At 35.7% G+C, this 26,183-nt stretch overlaps 2 protein-coding genes across 3 annotated transcripts; both read right to left on the bottom strand.

Moving 5' to 3' along the window:
• Positions 1-204: 204 nt before the first annotated feature.
• On the bottom strand, positions 205-8,237 carry LOC142983239 (G protein-activated inward rectifier potassium channel 3-like). Its single transcript, XM_076130150.1, has 9 exons — positions 7,254-8,237; positions 6,034-6,160; positions 5,170-5,358; positions 4,496-4,567; positions 3,590-3,697; positions 3,194-3,300; positions 2,383-2,535; positions 1,780-1,899; positions 205-1,315 (listed from the first exon to the last, which is right to left on the bottom strand). The coding sequence occupies exons 1-9, from the start codon at positions 7,796-7,798 to the stop codon at positions 994-996; spliced, it is 1,743 nt and encodes a 580-aa protein (XP_075986265.1). The 5' UTR covers positions 7,799-8,237; the 3' UTR covers positions 205-993.
• A 1,576-nt stretch (positions 8,238-9,813) lies between these two features.
• Positions 9,814-22,213, bottom strand: LOC142983234 (ATP-sensitive inward rectifier potassium channel 11-like). Of its 2 annotated transcripts, none has more exons than XM_076130143.1 (10): positions 21,341-22,213; positions 18,489-18,639; positions 17,840-18,031; positions 14,923-14,994; positions 13,715-13,825; positions 13,242-13,348; positions 12,747-12,896; positions 11,233-11,352; positions 10,834-10,935; positions 9,814-10,505 (listed from the first exon to the last, which is right to left on the bottom strand). In XM_076130143.1, exons 1-10 carry the CDS (start codon positions 21,817-21,819, stop codon positions 10,382-10,384), a joined length of 1,608 nt encoding a protein of 535 aa, XP_075986258.1. In that variant the 5' UTR covers positions 21,820-22,213; the 3' UTR covers positions 9,814-10,381. The 2 variants fall into 2 exon arrangements, with proteins under 2 accessions (XP_075986258.1, XP_075986259.1); XM_076130144.1 differs by having other exon boundaries at positions 18,489-18,630.
• Between the last annotated feature and the right edge of the window lie 3,970 nt (positions 22,214-26,183).

Here is a 26,183-nt window from a genome sequence, read left to right as displayed (position 1 = left end):
TAAATTTTACTCAAATCAGCAAGCTTATCACGTATCTCAGTTGACAGCAAGTGAACATCAAACTGATGGTCACTATTCATTACATTGCTGCTTTAATGTAGCATGTTAATTACTATTATCTAAGGGAAAAAACTATGTACAGCATAGTGGCTTTCAAATCGTTGTTAAATATTTTGAAAAATAAAACAGCTAGGTATTCTCACATAACATTTTTTTGTTTATAAAATTTTATTTCTTATTTACTTCCTTACATTAATAATATAATAACTAATAATTTATGCTTAGTATTTTACAATACATTAACTTAAATTTCTATATTTATGTTTTACTTCTATTTCCTGAAAGCTTTGCAAACATTTTTTTAATTCTATTTAAAAACCAACTGATAAAATACTATTGAGCAATTTGCTATGTTTGTATCGTATTCGATTTACTTACTAATTAACGATTACTTAAACTATAAATAAATGCAATTTAATTAGTTTTTCTTTATAACAAAGCAATAAACATACGATTTTATGATCGTATACTAAACCATTTATCAATTTGAAGAAGTATTTGAATTAAGTTTCAGGCCAGTTTCATGACTAATAGATAATTAAATGTGTATTGATAAACGAAGTAACAGCAAATGTATCGAAATATTTGTCAGATTTCCTTCTGATAAACTAACCATCACATATCCAGAGTGGTGAATTAAAATGATTTGCGCATTACAACGTCCTCTTGCGTCAAAAATACTTACTTAAATGAAATGAAATTGAGTTCAGATATAGTTCAAAAGTTTTAACACAATTATCCGTACTCAGTTACTTATTTAGTAGTCGTTGACTAAAAATGTTTAAAACGATACTGATACTCGTACTCATCACACAATTATTTCCCGGATGGCACTTCAACCGAAAACAGTGATAGCAGCTATGCAATGCCTCAAATGGACAGTCCAGATGTACAAAAATATTGTTAAATTTAATATCTAATTAATGCAATATACTATTCCTTCAACTCCTTAGTCAAATACCTCTCAGGATAAAACCGTTTAAAGTTCCACCCGAAACTTCTTTGCGTGCCATTTCTGTTCAGCGTGGGGGAAGAAGGAAGCGAGTCGAACTTGGACAGCGTAGAGGAGTCTTCTTGCAGGCTCATGTCGGTGGGGGAGACAGACATGTTGGGAGAAGACAATATGTTGGTGGAAGTTTTGATCTCTTCTTCAAGTTCCTTCAGGTAGCTGGCGCTGCAGAGCGGAGTATCCACTTGTTCGACCGTGTCTAGGTTTTCTACGTCGATTTTGTAGGCTTCGTCTTTTTTGCTGTAACTGAAAAAAGTGTCTCTTGTTAGTCATGTAGACATTTAGAGTTTCTTTGAAAGTAGTGTTTTTATATTCATTTATATAAACGACTATGGCGCTATTATTTTGACAGAATTAAACTTTGGTGTTTTTGGTGAAAATCATAGAAATGCCTAAAACCTGCTGCGATTGTAAAACTGGCGAACTTTAACTAACACTTTTGGGTACATTGTCGTGTGTACAAATTACTCAGGTATGCTAACTACGCATATTTCTCTACTTGTTATTAATCGGGATGTTCCGAGGACTTGCACGCAAATCGTTAACATGTGTCATTAGTAGGATTCAAACACACAACAAAGATTATTAAAGTTATCTTACCAAATATTCACATAATACTATACTAGAGTTCCTTTGCTAGTCACGGTTTCAGAATAAAAAGGGCTTAAAATAAGATAAGAATTTATAGAAGGCTATAGCCATGTACTTACTGAACAACATTCTTGAATCTGTATCCCCAGATAATTTCCTTGGATAAATAGGACGTTCTGCTCTGAGTAGTGGTGCCCATGTTCTTTGAAGCTCCCGTCAGACATACTACTATTTCGAACCTGAAATCATACAAGTAGGAAGGAATGAAAATATAATCCTTACACAAGCACCTTATTGCTTGGCTGGAATTTAATTCGAACTTCGACCAAACGACGCGACGATAGAACAATGATCCATGCGGTACAAATTCGTTCTTAAGTGACAAAGTCAATTCTTAAATAAGCAACAACGATGTTGAGTGACATAAAATGTAGGAAAACATACCCCATCTTCAAATGCATATCGCAACTTTTTTAAGATCCCGAGTCTTTAACTCAACTGTATTTCATCGACATGGCTTAAGCGGTTGAGCCGCGAAAGCGTAACAGACGGGCAAACAGAATTACTTACAAACTTTAGTCTACATTTTTATTACAACATTTTTTGGCACTAAGAATTTGCTTTTGTGTCGCGGGGATCTTTACAAACATACAAACAACGGACACAAAGTCAAAAAGTATTAGTATGGATATCATAGGTCGTATCGTTATACCGTCACTTACCTATAGTCCATCATGTCTTGTGCAGACAGGTCGTAGAGCGGGCTGTTGGCGTCAATAACGTGCACCACGGTGATGGGCCACAGCAAGAACGCTCTCGCCTCTTTCAGCTCCAGTTGGTGGATGTAATTCTGTACTTGCTCACCTTCTATCGTTCTGGAAGAAGACAAGCATAAATATGAAGACAATTTTGGTACAGTTTTAAACTACTCAGGGCACCAATGGTTTTTAGAACTCCTTGTCTTATTAAAACACTAGCTGACCCGCGCAACTTCGCTTGCGTCACATAAGAGAATCATAATTTTCCCCGTTTTTGTAACATTTTTCACTGGTACTCTGCTCCTATTGATCGTAGCGTGATGATATATAGCCTATAGCCTTCCTCGATAAATGGGCTATCTAACACTGAAAGAATTTTTCAAATCGGACCAGTAGTTCCCGAGATTAGCGCGTTCAAACAAACAAACAAACAAACTCTTCAGCTTTATAATATTAAAGTATAGATATAGATAATATGGAAACAATATTGGTGTAAATCACAAATCTCTAGTTTTTACGGTCTAATTGGCATTAGTGCCATATTAGTACGACAAAATATGAACAACATTAATTATTATTTGTGCAAGCAAGAGTAGGGTTTTCAAAATATAAACAGAAACTATTGAACTATTTTAATATATTAGTACTTGTGGCATCTCACACAAGTTTTTGGGTAGCTAACTTTGATTCAAGAAAACTCAATTTCGTCTTTAATTTATCTCTTCATTCATCTGGTGGCTGAATTTCATACGACATGTTTTTCTTTTTGGTTCACCTGATAGGTTTCAGCATATAAGCTGTAATGGTGCTCCCAATCAAGTGCACGTTCATAAGATCCCACACTCTGAACTGCAAGCACAGCTCACCGTCCCGTCGACATACCTGCAACATCAACGTAATAACCTTGTGTGTTGAGGATTCGAAGCCCGCACATTCGGACTCTTATTCCCATAAGGTGAAGTCACAACATTGCTTTACATTGATGCATAGCTCTAACGAAGATTCACAAGTACAAGCCACAAGATACGTATTAGATAAGTGACGTACATTTCTCATTGTGTCGTTGCAATGAGTGTTGTGGCATAGGCCATGGGGGGCCTTTGTCGTTAAGGAATGCCACTTGATGCGATCTATACGAGCAAATATTGCTAAGTTCTGTTGATATACTTACCGTAGCTTTCTTACTGAAACCTACTGAGGACACGTGCCGATTTGGTCTGATGAGTTTCGTGAACAGCAAACTTGAAAGACCACCAGAAAGTGCTGTGCCTGCTACGATCTGAAACACAACAATAATTTAAATAATTATAGAAGAAGTCCAAATATAAAAATATACCATTCTTCAAAGTTTAACAAAAAAATGATGCTTGATGATCAAGATTAAAAATAAACAGCTTTATTGTAGAATTGGTTCCAACAAAGTCCGTAACTTTGTGCCTACCGGAAGGATTTCCCGGAAAAGTAATAATTCGTTTTGTCAAGTAACAACTTTTAAAAATCATCCCGTAGTTTTTGCATGAAAGATTATCCTCATAAACTTTGAAATTTCGACCAATAGTAAAACAAAACCAGATAGTAAGCAGAATCCTATTTAAAACGGCACCCCTTTTAGAACCACTATATCTACAGGGTGGTTGAAAATTAAACAGGAACAAATCCTTTGTGAAAGTTTCACTCGCGTGTCATATTGTTCTCGCATGCGGGTAATCAAGTTAGCTCACAAAGTTCCTCTTTGTCACACATTGTGGGATATTCAGGGATTTTTCAGCAGCCTGTGTGTTTTTGAGGTTTATTTTAAACTGTATTTTACACTTTGAGGTGATACTGTAAAATGTCAGTACAGTTTTATTTGCAGGAAGTTTATTTTAGTATAGGGATAATGAATACTATGTGTTTCATCATAAATGTGAAAGTGCCGGTCATTATCTATCTGTCTCGCAGTCACGACTCAACAGCTGAACCGAATTTGATAAAATTTAGGGCTGATTACAGACTTTTTGATTTGCAAGAGATTTGAGCTGAAATAACGAATAAGAACTTTATACGCATTGGTAATGAACAAATAAGAATAATTTACCTCAAACACCATGATGATGATAGCTTCAGGACACTCCTCGTTGGGATATCTCACACCGTAGCCGATTGTCATCTAAAATCATTCATTAAACTTTAGGCTGGCACCAAACTAAGCTGTTCAATCATTGTTTCCGACTGTCAGGGTTTAGTGTTTTTGAAGTCAAAGGATTGCCTTACAGCAACGCTGCAACGACTTTCACAAAATCCTAAAAGTGCAACTTTATAAGAAAGTTTTCTTGTTTTTTTTTAACCTTGTTCACAGCTAAGCAAGCGTCTTCTACCAAACGAGAGAGTGGTTAAGCCTTGACTTCACCGCATTGGCCAAGCGTAGATTGGGGACTTCGCAAACCCGCCTTTGTTTGTTTAGTTTAGTTGTTAGTGGTCAACCTAGTGCCAAAGTTGTTTAGGCCGCCCGAAAGGCCTTTGACATGGCTTTAGGACTGTTATCTTAGTAGACAACAACCGGGACCGACTTTTTACGTGCCCTCCGAAACACGGAGACGCCCAGCTCAAATGCCACAATGGTTGCTTAACCCACAGATCGTTTACCAACCGATGAGAGCAACTGGCTATGGGCGTCTCTATTGCCTCAATGCCTTAAAAGAACGTCTTGTCTTTATTTGCTTATAAACCGTAGAAGCAATACAGCTATTTTTTTCTCTGCTCGTCACTTACCTGTGTTTCCACTGACATCATGAGCAGTCCAGCAAAGCTTTGCGTCCCTGTCACACAGTGCTCCTTCCCGTCACCTATGTCATCCTGGTATGACGAGGCGACCGCCAGCCAGATGGCCGCGAACACGAACCAGAACACGAAGTGGGCCACCACCATCATGAGGAGGATGAAGCGCCATTTGCTGTTGATCTGGAAGTTACAAATAATGATATAAGCAATAGAACAAAAACCTCTTGAATAAAAAAAAATAAATAGTTTCAGAGACAAACAAGAAATTCTAATAGAGACATTACTGGAGAAAAATATTTAACGGGTAAGCTTTTTATGGGACATAAAAACGAAGGAATTATGCGAGCGGAACTCTACCTCCCTGATGAGGAGATTCTTTTTAATATAAATTTTTAAGTTATGTTAATTTCAGAATTGTAGAAGGTCATTTGTCATTAGTTATTAATACTTTTCTTTACTCTTAATTCTTTAATCATTTATTTATAATCAAAGGCTTTTGGACATTAATGAATTGGTGGAAAACCGCGAGTCTATATCTTTTATATAAAATTTCCATGTCACAATGTGAGTTACCGTGCCCCTTTCGAAACGGCTTTACAGATTTTTACAAAATGTTATATGCGTATTCAGTAGGTCTGAGAATCGGCCAACATCTATTTTTCATACCCCTAAGCGATAAGGGTTGTTCACTCATAAAAAAAAACTTATATGGCAAAATAACGTTTGCCGGGTCAGCTAGTTTCTTAATAATATTTTTGACGGGATTTAAATTCGTCTACTTTCTCACACACTTGGTGGCAGCGTGGTAGGCCCTTCAGTACGACAGCAATTTAGTTGAACACTAATAAAACTTACAACAGTGTTGACAATATCCCTGGCATACTTGATAGACTTGGCCGGTATGTTACTGCGGACTGGCACGTTCTCTTCTCCGTTCTTTAACACCACGCGTCTGGAGCGAATCGGTCTGCCGTGCCTGCGTCTGAAACAAATTTATTTACGATATTGGGCGGTATTGCCACACTCTCAGTAGCAAATCTAGGATTTTTCATTTCATAGTAAAATTATAAATAGTTGCTACTACGTGATATGGGTGTTGCAAGATAGGTATTAACATGCTGCATTTTGGCAGGGCATTGAAACTTTAAAACTAGTGAATAGAGAATTATGGCAATCGAAGACAAGAGTAAAACAATTGGCGTGCAAAGAGACGACCACTTTTATCAACGATGTATTTATACGACGTATAGTAGCTTGCTCTTAGTTAAAAAAAATTGGACTGACATTTACGTGAACGCGAAAAATATTTACTATGTTGAACATTTCTAGGAATTATCTAAGCGTATTTCATAGAATCACCAATATTTTTTTCTTTGACACAATCATTGTGTATATTATTGGTATCTTATCGTAAATTCTTTGATATTTTTATCATCTGTCGAATGAATCAGGGTTGTAATGACGAATTACTTAAATAACTGTCCAAATAAGACGGATTTCTTTAAATAAATAAATATTCATTCTTGCGCTTAAACGTTATACTCAGGCAATAAGTCAAGAAACGACTATTACATCTGAGGCAATGGGAATCAAACCCACGCATTCTGTGTTTAATGGTTAAGTGGTAATCATCTTAACCAATACGCCATAGTACAGAGATAAAAATAGTTTGGTATTTTAAGGCGAGAACTGCTTTAGTCAATTTCCGTTTGCGACAAATATTAGCTAATTAGATATGTTTACTCTTAGTCTATCCAAGCAAACGTAAAGTTAAATTTCTAGTTTTTAAGTCCAGTAACGTACTAAATACAAAATTATTTAAAACGTGTGCTATAAGAATCTATTAACGAAAATATTATTCACCAGTACTATAGTATTGTTGGTCCCATGTTATTAGTGACGAACTATTTTACACTGGGTATGTAATTTTTGTAAATTTCGTGGTGCCACGATTGAGAATTCGACTTCAACTACTCTGCCTAACCCGAAATCAAACTCGAGACCTTGTGATTAGCAGTCGCTAACACCGACTGCCACAAGAACAATCATTTTCAAAAGTGTCTAAAAATACTAACCTATGAGTACTACGTTTCCTTCGTCTACTATAAGGCGTAGAATACCCCGGCGGTGCAATAGTCTCTCTCTCATCAATCACACTGTCTTCAGTCACCGTCTCAATTCTATCATATATATGATCATTCGTGCTCGAACTAGCCATCACACGAGTTGACGCATCAGATACATGCCTCGTATCATCCGAAGTCTTCGCATCTTCCACATCTATAGTCATAATAATCCCTTCATCTATATGTTCATCTTCACTAGAATAATGGGACGATTCCTGCGAATCATATATAGTAGGGACTTGTAGAAAATTCTTTGTATCAACATTTGTTACGACTGATGGAAATGCTATTTCTTTTCCTTCAACGTATGTTTGTGAGATCCTGTATTGTTTTTTTAGTTCTTCGTTGAAGTAGACATCTGTGTGGACGATGTTTGGTATTTCTATGGACGATCGACCGGAGTTGTTGCCTATGGCTTCGGAGTAGCTCAGGGATCGCTCTAGGGCCCGACTTCGGGAACCACGGCGAGGTGCTTCTGAATGATCGTAGTTCATCTTTAGGTCTTTTTTTATGTTTTATTTTTCTTTGTTCTTCTTGTTTGTTATTTAAAGTGTCTTTATGTTTTGGTTTTTCAAATTACAAGCATTGGGAATTACTTTTTTAACGACAGTGTTTTTTGTAAACGGATTTATTAAGCTTGACCTATTTTTAGCCGTCAATTTTGGTTCTTTAAAGCGTAAGATTAGGTTTATCTCACAATCTGTATGTCACCATAATATAACACTTTTATACACACTTTAACAAACTACTAAAATCACCGTTTTTATCATCAGTATTCACAAGATCTATTCACAAATTATCAATTTTCCCGTCACTTACAACTTTAATCAAACACAAATTACTCGTTTATCCCCATTTTGTATGCAATTGTTTTAAAATAGTTAAAATTGTTGTATTAATTTATCTTTTTAGTAAAACACTAGCGCAGCACAAAGCAAGGAGTATGTAACTGTTCTGTGTATATTATCTTGAAGATAAGAATATGTTATCCGCGATAAGAAACAAATATATGTACTTGTTGTGATCTGATTGTGACCTAGAATTTGAGTTCTATGACTTTAAAACTATTGCGTACTAATACTCAAAAATAAGTAATTACTCAAATTACTTATGTTTGAGTAATTACTAAGTTCAATGCTCACGAGGATGATGGGAATAATGTCGATAATGTTATGTAATGTTTTATAATTTTTTATAAAAAAAAAATTATAGAGATATAAAAAAAACACCTACAACCTGTCAGTTTAAAGCCCTTATGGCCACATTTAATGGACGACATTTTGTTAATGCCTTAGATGGCATTCTTTAACTTTGTCTATTGCGCAGTCGGTAGTGTATGCGACTGCCGCGCAGAGGTCTCAGGTTTGAATTCCGGGTCGAGCCAAAAAGTTGTCCATAATTTTTGTAAACAAAATTCTCAATGATCGCCCGGAGTAAGTAACGTGTAATTGTAAAGCTCCGTACCTCGAAGAGTGCATAATACTCCTCACTGATCGTGTCGGTTATTCGTCTCACCAGCCTATGAGAGTAATGGAATAGAGAGTGTACCTATGTATTGGCACAAACTTGCACACTACAAAGTCCTGCACAGTTGGTTGGTTTTAATCAAACTGGTCGCCTCAGCCGGTATGCAAAGTCCCCAACTCGCACTTAGACAGCGTTGTGGACTAAAGGCGTAACCCCTCCATCAATACAGGAGGAGACCCTTGCCCCACAGTGGGACATTAGTGAGTACTTTTTTATTATAATAATAATATTATATCGTACTTACCTTTCACTCCCCATGGTCAGGCACAAACTATGATAAGAATATGCTCTCTAATGATAAAATGTTGTATAATTTGGTATCTATGTGTCTACACGCATCATCCATCTTGTCAAGAACAGATTACATCTTGTTTGCAAATCTCTGAAAACTATACAAAAGTTGACTAGTTGGCAGCTATGTGTTTGAGAGATATGCTGATGCTTAAGTAGTACCATCTTATATTATAACTAGCTGACCCGGCAAACGTTGTCTTGCCATATAAATTTACATATTTTTTCACAAAATTTCATGATAATCGGTCAAGCCGTTTCGGAGGAGTATGGCAACGAAAACTGTGACGCGAGAATTTTATATATTAGATTATTTCCATGCCACAATGTTAGTTACCGTACTCCTCCGAAACGGCTTGACCGATTCTCATGAAATTTTGTGAGCACATTAAGTATTTCTGAGAATCGGCCAACATTTATTTTTCATACCCCTCATGTCATTTTTTTTTAATTTATATGGAAAAACTACGTTTGCCGGTTCATAGTAATTTTGTAAAATTAACAGTTTAGGGATCAAATCGAAGTACCATCGAGGGGAATCGAACTTATTTTTAACTGGTAAAAATTCATTATCAGACTGTCATTTTGACAATTATAAGTGTAAGTATTTGACCTAAATCAATCAATAATTGGTTAATTTTGTATCTAACTGGGTGTTACTACAATAAAACAAAAATTAACTTACATAAATAATTGTTTATTTTGTACTATCATAATACTGTAAATAATACTGATATGCTAATAACAAAATATAGGACTTGATGATTTTCTACAAAAAATACTTTTATTATAAAACATTTTTATCTATCTTATAGTAACATTTAAACTAATAATCTCATTTTATTATTTATATTTTAATAGTTTACACATTAACATCCAACTGCAGCTGCTGGGCAAAGCCAATCATTTAACCCTCCTATGAGAGATTCATAATAATTTTCCATAATAATCCTCCCATTTAGACATTCATAATAATTTTCAAAACAAAAAAGGCCAAGAATAAAATATAAAATAGCCTTATAAATTTGCTAACTTTTAAAAACTTACCCTCTTATTCATAAAAATATATGAAGTTATGAAAAGCTTGTAAAGTGTTTTGTTTCTTTCATTCCTGGGCAAAATGAAAAGGGAAAACATATTATTGTAGCTTTTTAACTAAAATAGGTTTATAGTGTGTTTATGAATAAATGGGCATCTACAAGTAGCACAAAGTATTTTTGTCCTTATCTTACAGTCTATGTTAAAAAGAGATGCATATATTATGCCTTCTGTGATTTCTTCCTGAACGAGGAGGATCGTTCGAGCTGGAAGGACGCCACCTTTTCACTGAAGTTGCTCGGAGTACCAGGGGTAGGGGGCGGCTCTGACTTTATAGGGGTAGTCCTGAAAAGTTATAAATAATATTTGTATGTAAAAACAAATTTACATGTCACAGTGTTGTTAAATATTGTTTTCTTGGACATGCAAGAGGAAAATCGGTACCACTATAATATTACTAGTTTTTTTTTTAAGGGTTTACCTAACACTGTTACTGTAGGCCTGTGTCATCTTGGGTCCAGAAAATAGGAGGAGATATTCTTTATTCTCTATTCAATCAAAATTTTTAAATTGCTTTTCTCGTTTTTCATGTGGTTATTGGTCAACCTAGTGAAAAGATGCTTTCGGAGTATTTAGGTATAAGGGTGTAAGTCTATTGCAAGTTCGTACTTACGCTCTGTACAGATCTCTGGCACAGCAGCTGGGAGTGTCGATAGGCTCCACTGTATCTAACTTCTTGTGATCTATCACGTACTTCTGCTTGTGAGAGTCGTATCTGAAACACGAAGGTAATATACACTCACCACTTTCATAGTTCAATTGTCATGAAATATCCGAATTAAATTAATTTAGCTTCTATGCACGTTCATAATACTTCAATAAATAACGTTTGTTTATTTTAATAAAAAAATAAGTCTCAGTGGTAATTCTTTTAACTTCTACAGATAGGTGTCACATGGGTAGTACAAAGAAATTTTAACCCCTTAAATTTTAAATGTTAACCCCATGAAGCTTTATATTTATTTTTGATATTGTTTTTTTAGGTAATAGTGCGAATTGTGTAAGTACTTACTTAACGACAGGCGGGAACCGGTATCCCCAGATGACTTCTTTAGGCAGGTACGAGGTTTGACTCTGAGTGAACGTGCCCATTGAAGCAGACGCTCCCTTTAGACTTACTGTGATCTCGTAACTGGAATATAAAGAAAATGTATTAACTGTAAAAGCAGAAAGTAAAAGGACCAACAAATACGAGTAAAAGATAAAATTTAGACTGCCTCCGTGGCGTAGTGGTCTAGGTCGCGACGTCACTAACATTGCGTCGGGAAATCGTGGGTTTGATTCCCAAACGGGTCAATTAATTTGTGCGATCCACAAATAATTGTTTCGGGTCTAGTTGTACTTTGTGCCCGTTGTTTGTATGTTGTGAAAGTCCCCGCGACACAAGCGCAATAGTAGGTTCATCATAACCTAGTGAGTGAAGAATGTCTACAAAGAATTATTATCGTGATGTCCGTATTCTCCGTTCTGATTTAATTTATTCGAAACTAAACATTAAATTAACACATTAAATAATAATTTTATATGTACAAACGAAAAAAAATAATAATAAAGGAATTAAACAAAAATGAAATTAAAATAAGGCATCATAAAATATCTCCGCATCGCCGTCCCCGGGTAACGTGCCCAGAAGGCTGGCAGCATTGCCACGTTGAATGGCAATGCTTATTCTTTGCCCTAAATAAAGGCCAGCCACGTTAGCCAAGCTCTGGTCACGTGTCGTGCTGACTATTCGGCGGGAGATGTCAAAGAAAGTTTTTTTTGCACTCGGAAAAACCTCACGACCCCATCGTCTCAACTCCGAACGGCTCAAATATGCAATCACCAATAAGATTTGCATATTTGCGCCGTTTGAGGAACTCTGCAGCTGCAGCAGCAGCGCCGGAGCAAATCGACGTGCTAGGAAGATGTGATGGCGCAAGGGTATCGACGCAAGTTGCGTCCCATACCAAAGGCCTACCCATCTTCCAAGGTAGCAACGACATACCATCAGGTCTCTTGCCATCGTCACGTGCCAGCCCATTAGGTTCAAGAACAGCTGGCACGCCGGCGGTGACAAGAGCACGACGAATTATGTCATTTAAGCTGCAATGACGTGAAATGCGGCCGGCGCTCCTACTGCAGGAGAGGCCGTGATGTCCGAGGTTGTCGACTAGTACACCGCAATGACAGCGGTGCGGAGATACACAAGGTCCCTACACGGAGGCAGGCAGCAAGTCGGAAGGTGGCGTCGTCCAACATAGTCCCTACATTGGACGACGGGAGAGCCTGCAGCCATAAACCCGATTCCCAATCACCCACAGCCAGAAGGCGCGCGCGCTCCGCGGCATTAGAAGTGCTGTCCAGAAGGGACTGCCTTACCTTGGCGCAGAGCGGCACGTCCCACTGTCTTCGGCAGGAAGGGTTAGTGGGAGCATCTATATTTGGACAAGCCATTTTCCAGGCATTTAAGGCGTCAGTCTTACATAGCACCTCGGAATTAACCAGTTTTAATTATTCTCCGTTTGATGAAGATATTTAGGTTACCTGTTCCCCGCGACTAGTTCAGGAGTATATCCGTACAAGGGACTGGTGTGGTCGATGACGTGGACGAGCGTGACCGGCCACAGTAGGAACTGACGGGATTGTAGTCGCAAGCTGCGAGCGTAGTAGCGGATCACTTCACCTTCTTTGGTCCTGGGAGAAGAGAGGAAAAGTATTGGTAGAACAATAAGACTTATGTTTAATGATAGAGATTACATTCAAACATTATAGCAGTGATAACTAAATGGTATTATTAGTCGCATCATCACGCGAGTAGTTGCGGATTTAAACCTAAGCCTACACATTGACTTTTAATAGTTATAAGTATGTGAATTATAATTACCTTAATGTTTCGGTCACTATTTGAATTAGCCATGATCGTTAGTTGTTAAACGAGTGATAGCTTGGATGGGGCTTACACATGTTATTAGTACATTTAAACAAAAGTTTATTTAGTAATTGCAATTGTCCAGGCGTACTTGAATGTTAAATATATACCTATATGTATTAACAAAGTGTGCAGTGAACTCCGAACTGATGATATGGTCGTAGTTGAGGTCCCACGCGCGCAGCATCAAGCAGAGACGACCATCACGCATACTGATCTGAAAAATCTTGTTGTATGAAGAGCTTTTCTAAATATAAAACCTAAGCTTTAGAATTATTTCGACTACGACAGCGTAATACTACTGAGGGCGTTTGTTTATACCGACCAAGTGTAGACAATATTCAAGTGCACTCTCTTTTCCTTTACTTTTAAGCAGCTGATATAGTTTTCAATAAGTCTACAGAAAGTTTAAGCATAGCCAAGCACAGCACTTATGTTCTATGACACGATTCGATTACTAATAACGTTGGGGCCAATTAGTCGATTTCTTATAAAGACTAATAGGTTCGCAACTGCTGTCTTTTGCCCTTTCTGTAATATTATAAGATAATTAAGAATCAAGAGAATAGTTTACTAAACTTACAACAGCCTTCTTACTGAAGCCAACGCCATCTCTTGAGAGTTTCTCAGGCCTAGTTAACTTGGCGTACACCACACATGTTAGTACTCCTGATAGACCGGTACCCAGGATTAACTGCAAGAAAACAATAAGATTGTAAAATTAGATTCTTTCGTTCAAACCTCAAACAAACAAGTCATTGCAAAATATTTCGATTTTTTGAGCACAGCTTATAAGATGCTATTTTTTTGGGAACTTTGTAGTTTAAAAAAAATTGTGTCATTTATAAAATAAATTATCAATACTCATAATTACTGAAAATAAAATATAATATGCCTTTCCAAAATAGAGTGGTTATCAATAAATAATTTATTATTTTTATGCTTTGAAAGTAATTGTGGAAATAATTTTCATGTACCACTTTCTTCATTATCAAAGTATGAGTAGCGCCATCTAATACTGACTTACTACAACAAACTTCAATCAGTTGCAACTAAATTGAACTAGATGTCACTACTAGTAGTACAATTTTCAGAGCTATTCAAACATCTTGAAATAAACTAACAAAGCAATGACCTTCGGAATAGTAAATATTTAAATAATGTAGATATATTATGTGCGATGCGACAACTAACGGTCATTGTTCCGTGCATACATAATTCTTAGGTTAAACAGCTGGGTTTTACAAATTCACTTTTCCGTAGCAGTTTAAATAACACATTTAACACCTATTTACAATTATTCAAAACTTGGACATGACTTATTTAGCAAGAATAAAAATATTGTGAATACACATTTGTTCAGCGTGATGGACTCAAGTCCCAACCCCTTCTTTGTTTGGGAGAAGACTGTTGCCCAGTCATTACTGGGCAACCATGACTCTCATGTCCCATTGGACATGAGAGTCATGGTTTAAAAAAAATGTGCCAAAATACGATTCATAAACTTTATTTCATAGCTTTCTACGGAAAAAAAACATCATTTGGTAGGTATATCGATAAGTAAATAGGTATTAGTTTTTATGGAATCAAATCTACGATTCATGTACGGTTGGACAGCAATGTATCTAATACCTTATCTTCTATCAGAGATTCTTACCAATTTATATTAATTAGGTAATTTATGTTTTTTTCAACGAATGGTGAGTTTCATATTGTTTTCATAAACCTCATAAAATCCATGGTTTAACGTATTCGTAAATTACGAGAGTAACGTAGCTTAGTGTTGCTTACCTGCATGATAAATAGAAATATAGACTCTGGACATTCTTCATCTATTGCACGATCGCCGAATCCGATTGTTGTCTGTAAAAAGGAAATCATGAATTTAGCACAAAATTTTGCAATCAGAAGGTATTTTTCAATCAGGTAGCAGAAATTGATCCATTTTTATGGGTTACGGTATTAAATTATTATCCTGATATTAATATATTATACATGTTTAAAGACTTATAATACATAATACTAAGATGCACAACGGGTCTAAGCCACGATGTTTTTAAATTGTAGCATTGTGTAGACATTTATACCATGTCAGAAACAACCCTATGCGGCGTTTCAGCAATGGCATTAGTTTCATACGGTCACTTTAATGGTTTTACAATTGTACCTCCTTGTGAGATTCCCCATTTATCTCCTATCCACTCGTAGCAACACACGTCATCATTGCCCTTCAGTCATTCTAATTCACAAACAGGATTCATTAAGAGCAATCTTTTGTCAAATTGCACCAATCAAGGACTATTGGACATCCTGTTTTATGGAATTAAGACGTCTCAGGCGTAGATAGCAAAATTGCTTGGTGCCTTTGTGAGTGCAACACGACTAGTCTATTACAGTGAGAGATGAGCTATTTTTGAGATACATTCACACGTATAGACTGAATGAAAACACGTTATAGCGTTTACTGGTCGGCAAACGATCAGTGAATAAGTCTATAGTGAGGTGGCCGATTTGCCATATGTGAGCTGAGCGGTGGTTAAAAAGCACGTATAACTGTAGTACTAGTAACTACCACTGGTTTTAATCTAGTTTTTTGGTTAAAATTGAGCACTCTCTCAGTCCACAGCCTGCTTTAATTTTTTTTAATGTCTCTACTAATTGTAAATGCGAAAGTAACTCTGACTGTCTGTCTGTCTGTCTGTTACACTTTCACGTCTCAACTGCTTAATCGATTTTTATGATATTGTGAAGAGATAGAGCTGACTCTGAGAAAAATCATAGGCGACCTTAACTACTGCGCCACGGAGGCAGACATTATTTTTTCTTTTTTTAAAAGACAACTCCCGCACTAAGAATTGTTCTTGTGCCGCGGGGACTTTTACAAACATACAAACAATGGACACAAAGTAAAACCAGACCCGAAACAGTTATTTGTGTATCGCACAAATAATTGTCCCGTGTTGGAATCGAACCCACGACCTCCGGACGCAATGGTAACGTTTTGCACACAAAGTTACTTGGCGCTTATTATACGTGTGCAACAGACAACTGCATCAGTAATTTGTCAAATGTGTTTAGTACATAAGTACCTGCGCCCGTGAACACTTCCTCGCTATGATTGCTCAGCATCCTTTGTCTAAATCTATTTCAAGTCCTAATGACGATCATATTTGTTGCACGTTTGTCGCCTACACACGCTTAGAGAGTGTATAGTGTGGTGTAGTGTTTAAGAATATAGCGGTAAAATGTCCTTTGAAGAACACTTCGGTAGCTCTATTCAATTTAACTAGCCGAATGTGACTTTATTTAAACAATTTTTTTTTTATAGTAATTGGTGTAAGTCAAAAAGCGCCCAATACTGCAATGGTAACCATGTTCCTTAAATCTGGGCAATCAGCGAGGACTTTTCAAAACACTCAAAACATTTCCCTGTTACCTCAAAAAAGTGAAGGTTCTTTTTTGAGGAAACAGGGAAAAAATTATTTGCTTACCAGACAATATTATGAATGTGTGCATCTGGCTGAAACATAAAGCAAATGAAGTTTGCAGGAATCGTAATACGAAGATTTCCTTACTTTCTTTCCCCATACTAACTGGACATTACGTGAATATTTTTCTTTCAATCAAATTTTATTATTCTTAAATTTACCGTCTTTCAGGATAAAAATAGTTTTTTATAAATTGCACCATACGTACAAACTCTGGTCACAATGTTATTGTATAGGTCACGCTTTATTCGTCGTCTGTTAACAAATCCTTACAAATTACTACACACGCAGTGTCACTCGGTTTACTAGTGCAAAAACCAAACAACTTAGTTCAAAGTCTAACAGGTTTTAAAACCCATAATATAATTATGTAACGGGACTTAATCCCGATTGAAAGTTCTGCATCCGTGGCGAGGTGGTTAATAAGGTCACCACGCCAATACCATTGCGTCCAGAGATCGTGAGCTCGATTCCCACACGGAGCAATTATTATTTAACCTTCATTCAATCGCAACCCCTAGCACTATTCATCATTAATTCACCATTCGATTATTATTATTTTCTTATCATTTTAATGTTTGTTATCTTAGGAGTGCGGGAGTTATTTAAAAGAAGAAGGAATAATCCTATTGTACCGGACTGCAGCAACACAATGGTATCTCATGACGACATTATTTTGTCCATTTTTAAAGACAAAACATACAAACAGACATGAACTTTATACGATAGTTTAGACAGTTGAAGAGATTCGCCTACTACCATTACTACCAATTTGTTCAAATCAGATTACGCACATTAAGACCAGTATATACGTATACCGGATAATAATAACGATGTACTAAATAACTTTGTATGTGGGTGTTACATTCTTCTATATACGAACAGATTTGTCCCTTTTACGAGCTGAATGACAAGGATCTCTTTTCAAAATGAAAGAGTTTTCAAGTACAAGATGCTGAACTGGTTAGAAACTTAGCAATTTCCTCTATTAATGAATAATTTCCTAGCCACTATTTGGCTATGGCCGCCAGTCCAAAGCACGGAGATCTTCGATGTCAACTTTCTAACTTCAAGGAGTAAAAGAGAGTTTTTGAGCAGATAGACTCGAGAGTAACTTATTGGCTCGACCTAGGATTCGAACCCGAGACCGCTGAAAGACACCAGATGATATACTACCGACATGCCGACGAACCTCTAGTAAAATGAATAAGTTCACTAACCTGAGCCTCAACAGAAGCCAAGAATATAGTAACGAAATCCTTCCCGCCAGTCACACAGGTTCTCTTGGGAGGGTCCGGCTCGAAGTCGTAGTGAGCCAGCGCCGTGATGTACCAGAACACGGCGAAGATCAACCAGATCGCGAAGTGCACCATGATTGTACCGATCACTATCCAACGCCAGCGTAAGTTGATCTGTGGGGTAGTGGTTTGTTTGATGAGAGAGATCTTTTTGAAGGTCAGGTGACTCTGGACGTAGGTAGGCTTCTTGTTTTGTTGAGGACCTATGTAGGTACTGTCCATGATGATAGTGTTTTGGTTGACTCTACTACTGTCTAGTATGCTCTCATGTCTTAAAGGATATTTGTCTTGTGAGAAAAGTTTTGTGAATAAAATAGGGTCCAATGCCTTTCTGGGCTCATGAAACTGATTACAAAATTACTGTAATACTTTGTCAAACGGAACCAATACATAAAAATATTTCCCAGAATCCCAAAAATTTATTCATCAGGTAATGATGATCACCAAAAAATGTCAATGACTCCTGACAGAACAAAATATTCCCAGACAATGGGGCTTTGGGAATATTATTTGTAGAAAAAATGATTTTGTTTTTGATCCGACTGTGGAACACAGTTATCACGTAACTTACCAAGGTATGAAAGGTATCATTGAGCAGACGGATCTTCTCGAAAGGCACGTTTGATATGAGCGCCACATTCTCCATGCCAGTCTTGGAGACGAGACGCTTGGGGAACTCCGACGCGTAGCCCTGCTTCGTTCGCTCGGGGTGACTGAAACCACTTTAGAGAATAACCTTTACATTAAAAGAAATGTAAAGGGAGATGTTGGTGCCCTACGCTTGCGTTGGTTCGTCTTGTTGAAGTACTGAAGAGCCTCCAGACTAATGTAGTAATAGAAGTATATGCCGATCCTTAAGGATCACGCGAATAAGGCGACAATTTTTGACATTTCCGCTAATAAGCACTTATTTTTACTCTGCGAGAAATACAACTTGAAAGCTTATAAAAACGTGTAGGCGAAGAATAAATAATGTTGTTTGTTTTATTCGAAGTCCTTGTCCATGTATCTGTTATGTTGAAGGACGGGAAGAAAGTTTTCATTTTAATAGTCCAAACCATTATCTCTGAAGTATTCATGAAATAGTAACAGTGGCTCAACAGTGTGAAATAGTAACTAAATACTACTGCTCTATTTACTACAAGTTTCCTCTTCTATCTAAAATTAGATGACTACATGTGCGATTATACTATAATGTGTACAGATTTTGGCCTCGAATTAAATCTTCTTTAATCTCTATAAGCCGAATACACGAGACATAACTTAGTCATTCTGCCAGCCAACATCGTACTACATACTTAACGTAAATAGCTGTGATAACAGTGCTAGCTAAAGTGGTTGGTGATTGAAAAATTCGGCCTTCGTTAGAGTCTTCGAAATAATATGGGCTATGTGTATCATTATCTAGCATTTATAGAGTACGTAAAGCCATCGGACCTAAGCCCGACTTTCACAGTTCGTATCGGTTATCTGTCCAATCGAATTGTGAAAGTGAAGGAATAGTATATTGTGCACACACTTGAATACTATAAAAAAGCCCTACGCAGTTGGTCGGTGTCAATGAAACTGGCCGCCAAAGTTGGATATTGGTTAGGAGGACAATATATCACTAGTCATTATGGTGAGGAAATTTTTTTAATAGGCTTGAAATTTAACATCTCTCTATGGGAAGCCTTCATTCATCACCGATTGATTTCAGGTAAGTATTAGTAAGCCATCTCCTAGCAAAGCCTAAATTTGGCTAAAGAGCCTTTTTATATTTAAGCGTAAATAACGAATTTACATCATTATATGAATGTGTCATCATAATATAAGTAAAGACAATTTAAAGCTGCAGAAACAGTACATAATATTTGAGTTCTGCGTCACATTATAATCTTATAATTCCGGTATCACTGAGTAAAGTTTCACTCAGAGATAATATTGGAATATTTGTTATCTGTCAAGTTTGGTACAGAAATAGAATGGAAACGTCCAGGACGAATTGCGGAGTACAATGCTCTCGTCTGGTTCACCTCACTGGTAATAGAAAAATATTGGTAAGGTAAACTGGTGAAATTGTAATATCCTTAATAGACCAAAAATGGCGTTTATTTACGAAGCCCTACAATACATTTCACTGAAATTAACCCACAGGATTAACTATAACTTACTTATGTTTGATGTTAAAAAGTTAAAGTAAGGTGTTTTAGAAAGCAATCATGACTCGGACCCAGTGCAGAGGACTGTTGTAACAATTTCACCTATAAGTCGTTCATTATGATTTAACGCAATTGTTCAGAAGCTCGATTCTCTACATTCGGAACCATCGCATAACAAGAGTTTGAAATTTAAAATATACGGCAAAAATAGTTTCTACAACGTCCGCTAGAGGCGCTGATGAAAATTTCATACAATATTTTGCAACAGCTAGTCGGTTGTCAATACTTTTTTCTTCACAATCTCTTCTTACAATTCTCTTCATTTCCGTGGTTCGTATTTAAAATGTGTAGTTTCACTACTATTCTTGCGATGCATGTAAGTACGGTGCATTAATTAGATACTAAACAAACATTTTTGGTCTTTATTACGATTCTACATGTAATGTAGGTACATGTTGCAATGAAAAACCGAATTATGTCTTTTTTTTCTCAAGTGCTGTTATAACCAAACAAAATGCCAGACATACCGGTAGTATTTTATTAGAACTTATTAAGATATCGTGACAGTTTGATTAGTATCATATTAAAGGCTGATAGCTAGAATGACTTTGGCACTAACTACACTACACAACTAATATGAAGGAAAAATAATGTCATATTTCTAAATAAACAACTGAGGTTAAAGGCCTTTTCAATATTCGTATCAATTGACCCCCATTGCGTTCTAGATGGCTGAGTATAATACTGACTACGAGGTCTCGGGTTTGTCTCCCTGGTAGAACAAAGTACTTTTGGTATTTTAAATTACAAATACCAATAACGTTGTCAGTGTAAAGATTAGTTCTTACTCGCAACTCTTTAGTTACGTGGCTTATTTCCCGTTCCGGTTCCGGTATAAAAACTATCTTATGTGCTTTTTCAAATGTAAAACTTTTTTTGTACGAAATTTTATCTAAATCATTTCAGTGCTTTAGTCATAAAGAAAAGATAGATAGAGAGAGAGCTACTTATTTATAACTAGCTGACCCGCGCAACTTCGCTTGCGTCACATAAGAGAGAATGGGTAAATTTTTTCCTCGCTTTTGTAACATTTTTTACTGGTACTCTGCTCCTACTGGTCGTCCTATAACCTTCCTCGATAAATGGGCTATCTAAGACTGAAAGATTATTTCAAATCGGACCCGTAGTTTCTGAGATTAGCAACAAACAAACAAACTCTTCAGCTTTAAAATATTAGTATAGATTTAAGCAGGAATTTCTATAGCTATATAATTAAACTTACTTTCTAATAGGTCTTTTCCTTTCCACATGCAAATGGTTCAACTGTTTCTCTTTCACAACTCGATCACTTTTCAACAAATCATGATCACTTTTGCTAACACGCCGATCACTTTTGTAATCATGATCACTTTTGTAATCACGATTGCTATTTAACCCAACTGGTATGAACTTGTACTCTTGATTCACATTTAAACTGGTAGTGCTTTGAGTGATAATGATTTTCGGAAGCTGTTGTGATAACTTTCTTAACCTTTCAGATTTTGGTTCAGATATCACTGAATCAATGCTTCCTCGAGATTTTTCGTTTTCTAAACTAAATATTGGTTTTGTTTCTTCCTCAATAGTTTCCATTTTTTCTTTAATTACTTCATAATCCGGTTCTTCATTTTGATGAAATTTATTATTCTCCAAGTAAGATAAGCATTCGTCATACAATTGGTCTATTTGTTCGTATTCTAAATCTTTTGGTGAGTCCTCCATTTTTGTTAGTTTTGTGCGTAATTTATGATTCTTTAATTATATTCGTAACATCCTTAAAAGGTAATATCACTTTACATTCATTATATTTTTAAAACTACACTCACTGTTTCTTACAAAATCACTTTTACACACACGCGTAATTTAATATTCAAAAATTAAGTTTCACTTTTCACTTTTATAATTTAAAGTCAGAACATTTTTCGAACGCGTAATTTACCATTTACTTTTTATTGAATGTTTTAATATTGATTTCAATTTTAGAATCGCGTAATTTATGATTCAAATTGCGTAATCAATTTTTTTATGCAGAATCGCGTAATTTAACGGGTTTTTCAGTATTTAGTGCGAGTTATTTGGTACGAATGTCCTGTGTTATCAGTGTTATCGCGTTATCTGCGCCGCTAATTGTGATGTGAGCGCCGTAAGCCCAAGATCTGCGCTGACCTTGTTGAGAGTACAAACGGGCTATTCTGTAACTAGTATTTTTGAAACTAGCACACGAATTCTCTCGTACCATTTTTTGTGTATACCTTATTTTAACTGTATTAATGTTATATCAGTTAATAGTGATTCAATTCAGTTTTCAGATGTACTGCCTATATACACTAATTTGGCAAGAGATATATAAATTTCTTCATCAGGCTAATTAATTTTGACAATTAAAGATGAAATATATACATTTTGGCTACATCAATTACTCACATTTTATTTTGTTTATTTAACTAAATCTGATATACTAAAAAACTTCTCAATCGGGTTGTTTTTTGTAAACATTAGTTGCCTTTACACACACGCTCTTTCGCGCTCTTAGGTCTTAGGTTATAGCGTGTGCGTAAAAGCACTTAATCAGTAGTAGCTTATTTTCAAAGCGTTTGCCTTTCTATGACTCTTCTGCACGTTGGCTAGAAGCAGAATAGCCCAATACGGCAACAATAGAAAATGGCATAATTCACAGAGACTAACGGTCTTAGGTGGCTCTAGTCACCAAGTATACAGGGTGAATTTTCGGTAACAGTTTAAAGTAGTAAGAAAAACCTGTATAAAATGTTCAAAAAAAATTATGACGTTTTACGAGCTTGACATCTCTGATCATAATATATGAAGTTGCTAAGGTTAAAGGATTGTGAGGAGATTTATACACCCTTCACGACCATAGACTGTAGGTAGCTAAGCGATTTTATGAATTTTAGAATACCAGTTTTCGCTACGCCGCTACCATTGCGTCGAAAGGTCGTGGGTTCGATTCCTACTCGGATTGTAATTTGTCGGATCTGATTGTACTTTGTGTCCTTTGTTTGTAAAATTCCCCGCGACACAAGAAAAAAAATAACCAGTTAGTTAGGTATACTTATTTTTTTTTTTACTATTAATCAGAAACTATTCTAACTATATTGGTGAAATTAGGCAATCACTTTTGCCGGAAATTAGGTTACCTGTTATGACAACGACTACACTAATTTTCATTTTTAATTGATTGGTGCGAAAACCCGCCTTATAGCGTTGCGTAAATATGACTACCGTATTATGTGCTGTTACGTTTCCATACGATATGAGTAATTTAGATATTTTTGTAGAGATCTTGGGCTAACAGATAACTCTATATTTGTTTAAAAATGTGTCGTTGTTATAGTTTGATATAATGTTCTTTTCATGATGATATAATATTCTATGCTATGTGGATTTAGTTTGCATATAAAAAGGGGAAAAAATACGGGTCTATCCCACTAGTCCCGTGGAGGGCAGGCACAATTTTTTCCAAATTTTCACTTAATAAGTGACACTGTTTTGGCATCAGTTGTCGCGTTGCAGAAAATTCATGGGACTAATGGGACAGACGAAAGGGTCAAGCTCACTATACTCACGCCATTTCATAAGTGCGAACTAAGTCATGTAATTTTATCGAAGTTTCTTGCTCGCACTTACACATTGTCACAATTTCTATGATTCTTTGATAAGACGTGGATCGCAAGTTTGTAACGGCCTGAGTATAGTCCCGTTTACCAGTGACGTGGCCACTAGGATTAAATAGTGGAAGTAGTCTCGTGGAGGGACAAGTGCCACTATTTTGGTGGCAAAAGTCCTGTTAGTAGTAACATCATGGCAGCTGCGGAAAAAGCACTATTTCGGCAATCGAGCAACTGATATGTCACTCAAATGTCAGTAATTCTTAAATATAAAGTTATTTTATGCGACATATACGACAACAGCGAATATAATGTGTGTGCGAACACGTGTGTTAAAGATTATGTCAATTTACGAAAAACCATCCTGTCTCTTCTCTGACAGGTTTGTAAGACACAGGCATACAATGTAGAGTTTGTTTTCATCACTTTCGTTTTGTATGCAGCATTGCAGTGTTCGTCGCTCACGTAAGACTACGTTTTGATCTATTGTATGGCAAGACCCGAAGAATTTTCAGTGCTACCATCCGACACCTTAGAATAGTCTTGGGATGCACGATTTATCTTAGTTATAAAGATAAATTCTGAGTAAACTTCCAAAATAAAGTAGCGTACCAAAAAAGCACAGTCAACTGTATAAGACTATGGAATACTGAATTTCTAAGTTATGAATTTAGTGTAACTGCGCAAGCATTTTGCTTCTAAGACTCTTTACTAAGTTATTGGACTATAGAACTTATCGTCTAAATATCGGTAGGTAAATAAGTGAAAGATAAATTTATAGGCATAATATTTTATTGCCTGTGTAATACACGTCACATACAATCAATAATAATGGCGTTCGTTTAAAATTCCAGCATCGTGTTTTTGTAACAGATTTTTCTTACTGTACAATATCAACTGCTATATAATATATGTAACTATGAATCGATTTATCCAGATTTTTCTCACACATTTCGTCAACTGCTATGTATGAGAATTTTGAAGTTGATAGATGCACAGTAGAAAAATCCAGTTATGTTTGGTCTATTTCTTGCTTAACTTTTTTATTTGGTAAGCAATCTTGCCCTATGTTTTAGAGTATTTCAATTATTTTAATTTAAAAATAAATCTGAATAATGATTTTGTAAGTGTTTGCATTCAAACATTTGTCAGTTTACCATTAACTTTCTTTGCTTTGATTTATATTATAAAAATAGTACCCAGATTGTTTTCCAAATAAAATATCTCAAGAGAAACAGACCTTACTTTTACTTTCGTTAAGTACATTTTACGGCAAATATTTTTAAAATTAAATTGTTACAAATGTTCATAATAATGACCATGGTAGGAATATTACCTTTTTGTCGTAGTTCATATATTTTAAAGCCAATTTTGAAATATTATGATTCTTTGTAAAGTTTTCTAATTTTCTTAAAGTATTGATTTTGGTGTTTCATCCGGTCTTGTTATAATATTTTTTTTACAATAAAATATTAGTCAAATCAGCCAGAAATAAAATTCTCAGTTATTAACATTATAAGTATATGCTTTTTTAAATAATACAATAATTAGTCGAGTCGAATGGGAATTCCCACAAATATACTTTTGTAGTACATGGAGTTGTTCATTTATAAACATTGTAGGATTGATAAATAATCCATACAAATCTATATAATTCCAATGATATTATATTAAATTCATGTGAAATTCACACGACCTCTTAGAAGATTTTAACACTACATTATTTTAGCTAAACAAAACACTGAGGCCTATTCTAGAAAGTTTTTATATAGTTAGAACAATATTATTATTGAACACAAATATATTATTTGGACTAGTCTAATTATTTTCTAGAGAAGGAAGAACAGAAGAATTATATTTTCTAACATTTAAAAGTAATATTTAATAAATAGTCGTTCTAGGTCTAACACTTTAGTACCATTTCTAAATTATAGGATTTATTTTAGTATAATACCAATTATTTATTGAATTTACATTTTGTTACTCGTTTTGTATGAAATACGAAACAATACTGACAATGGTTTTTTTATAATTTTTGGCAAAACGATATATGTAGATGCATGCAACAGCACATTATTATAGTTTTAGCAGCGTTCAATGTTAAATTTAATAAAATCGATTTCACTTAAAAATATGATAACAATGGATTTGGCATGTAAAATTGACAACACAACATTTATTTGGCAAAATATGTCAGTCGTATCGTATGGGAAAATTCCCATTAGATACTATGAGTTGGGAATTTTTTAAACATCTTTCAGTTTATTCTAGATAACCGTAGTACTAAGCCTATCTATTTCCAGGCATTCTAGGCTTAGCATTTGCACTCAATGAGAGATATAAGGCCATATAGTCCGTCACACTTGTCCAGTACATATTGGCAGCATTTTTCAAGGAATACTCCTTATTTACCCCTACTATTATATATTATATATTTCGCACTTATTAATTTATATTCTT

This window comes from Anticarsia gemmatalis, chromosome 23 (genome assembly GCF_050436995.1).
Source record: "Anticarsia gemmatalis isolate Benzon Research Colony breed Stoneville strain chromosome 23, ilAntGemm2 primary, whole genome shotgun sequence".
NCBI classification, from domain to species: domain Eukaryota; kingdom Metazoa; phylum Arthropoda; class Insecta; order Lepidoptera; family Erebidae; genus Anticarsia; species Anticarsia gemmatalis.
The sequence above is the reverse complement of the archived record's forward strand: the minus strand, read 5'-3'. Positions and strand labels throughout refer to the sequence as shown.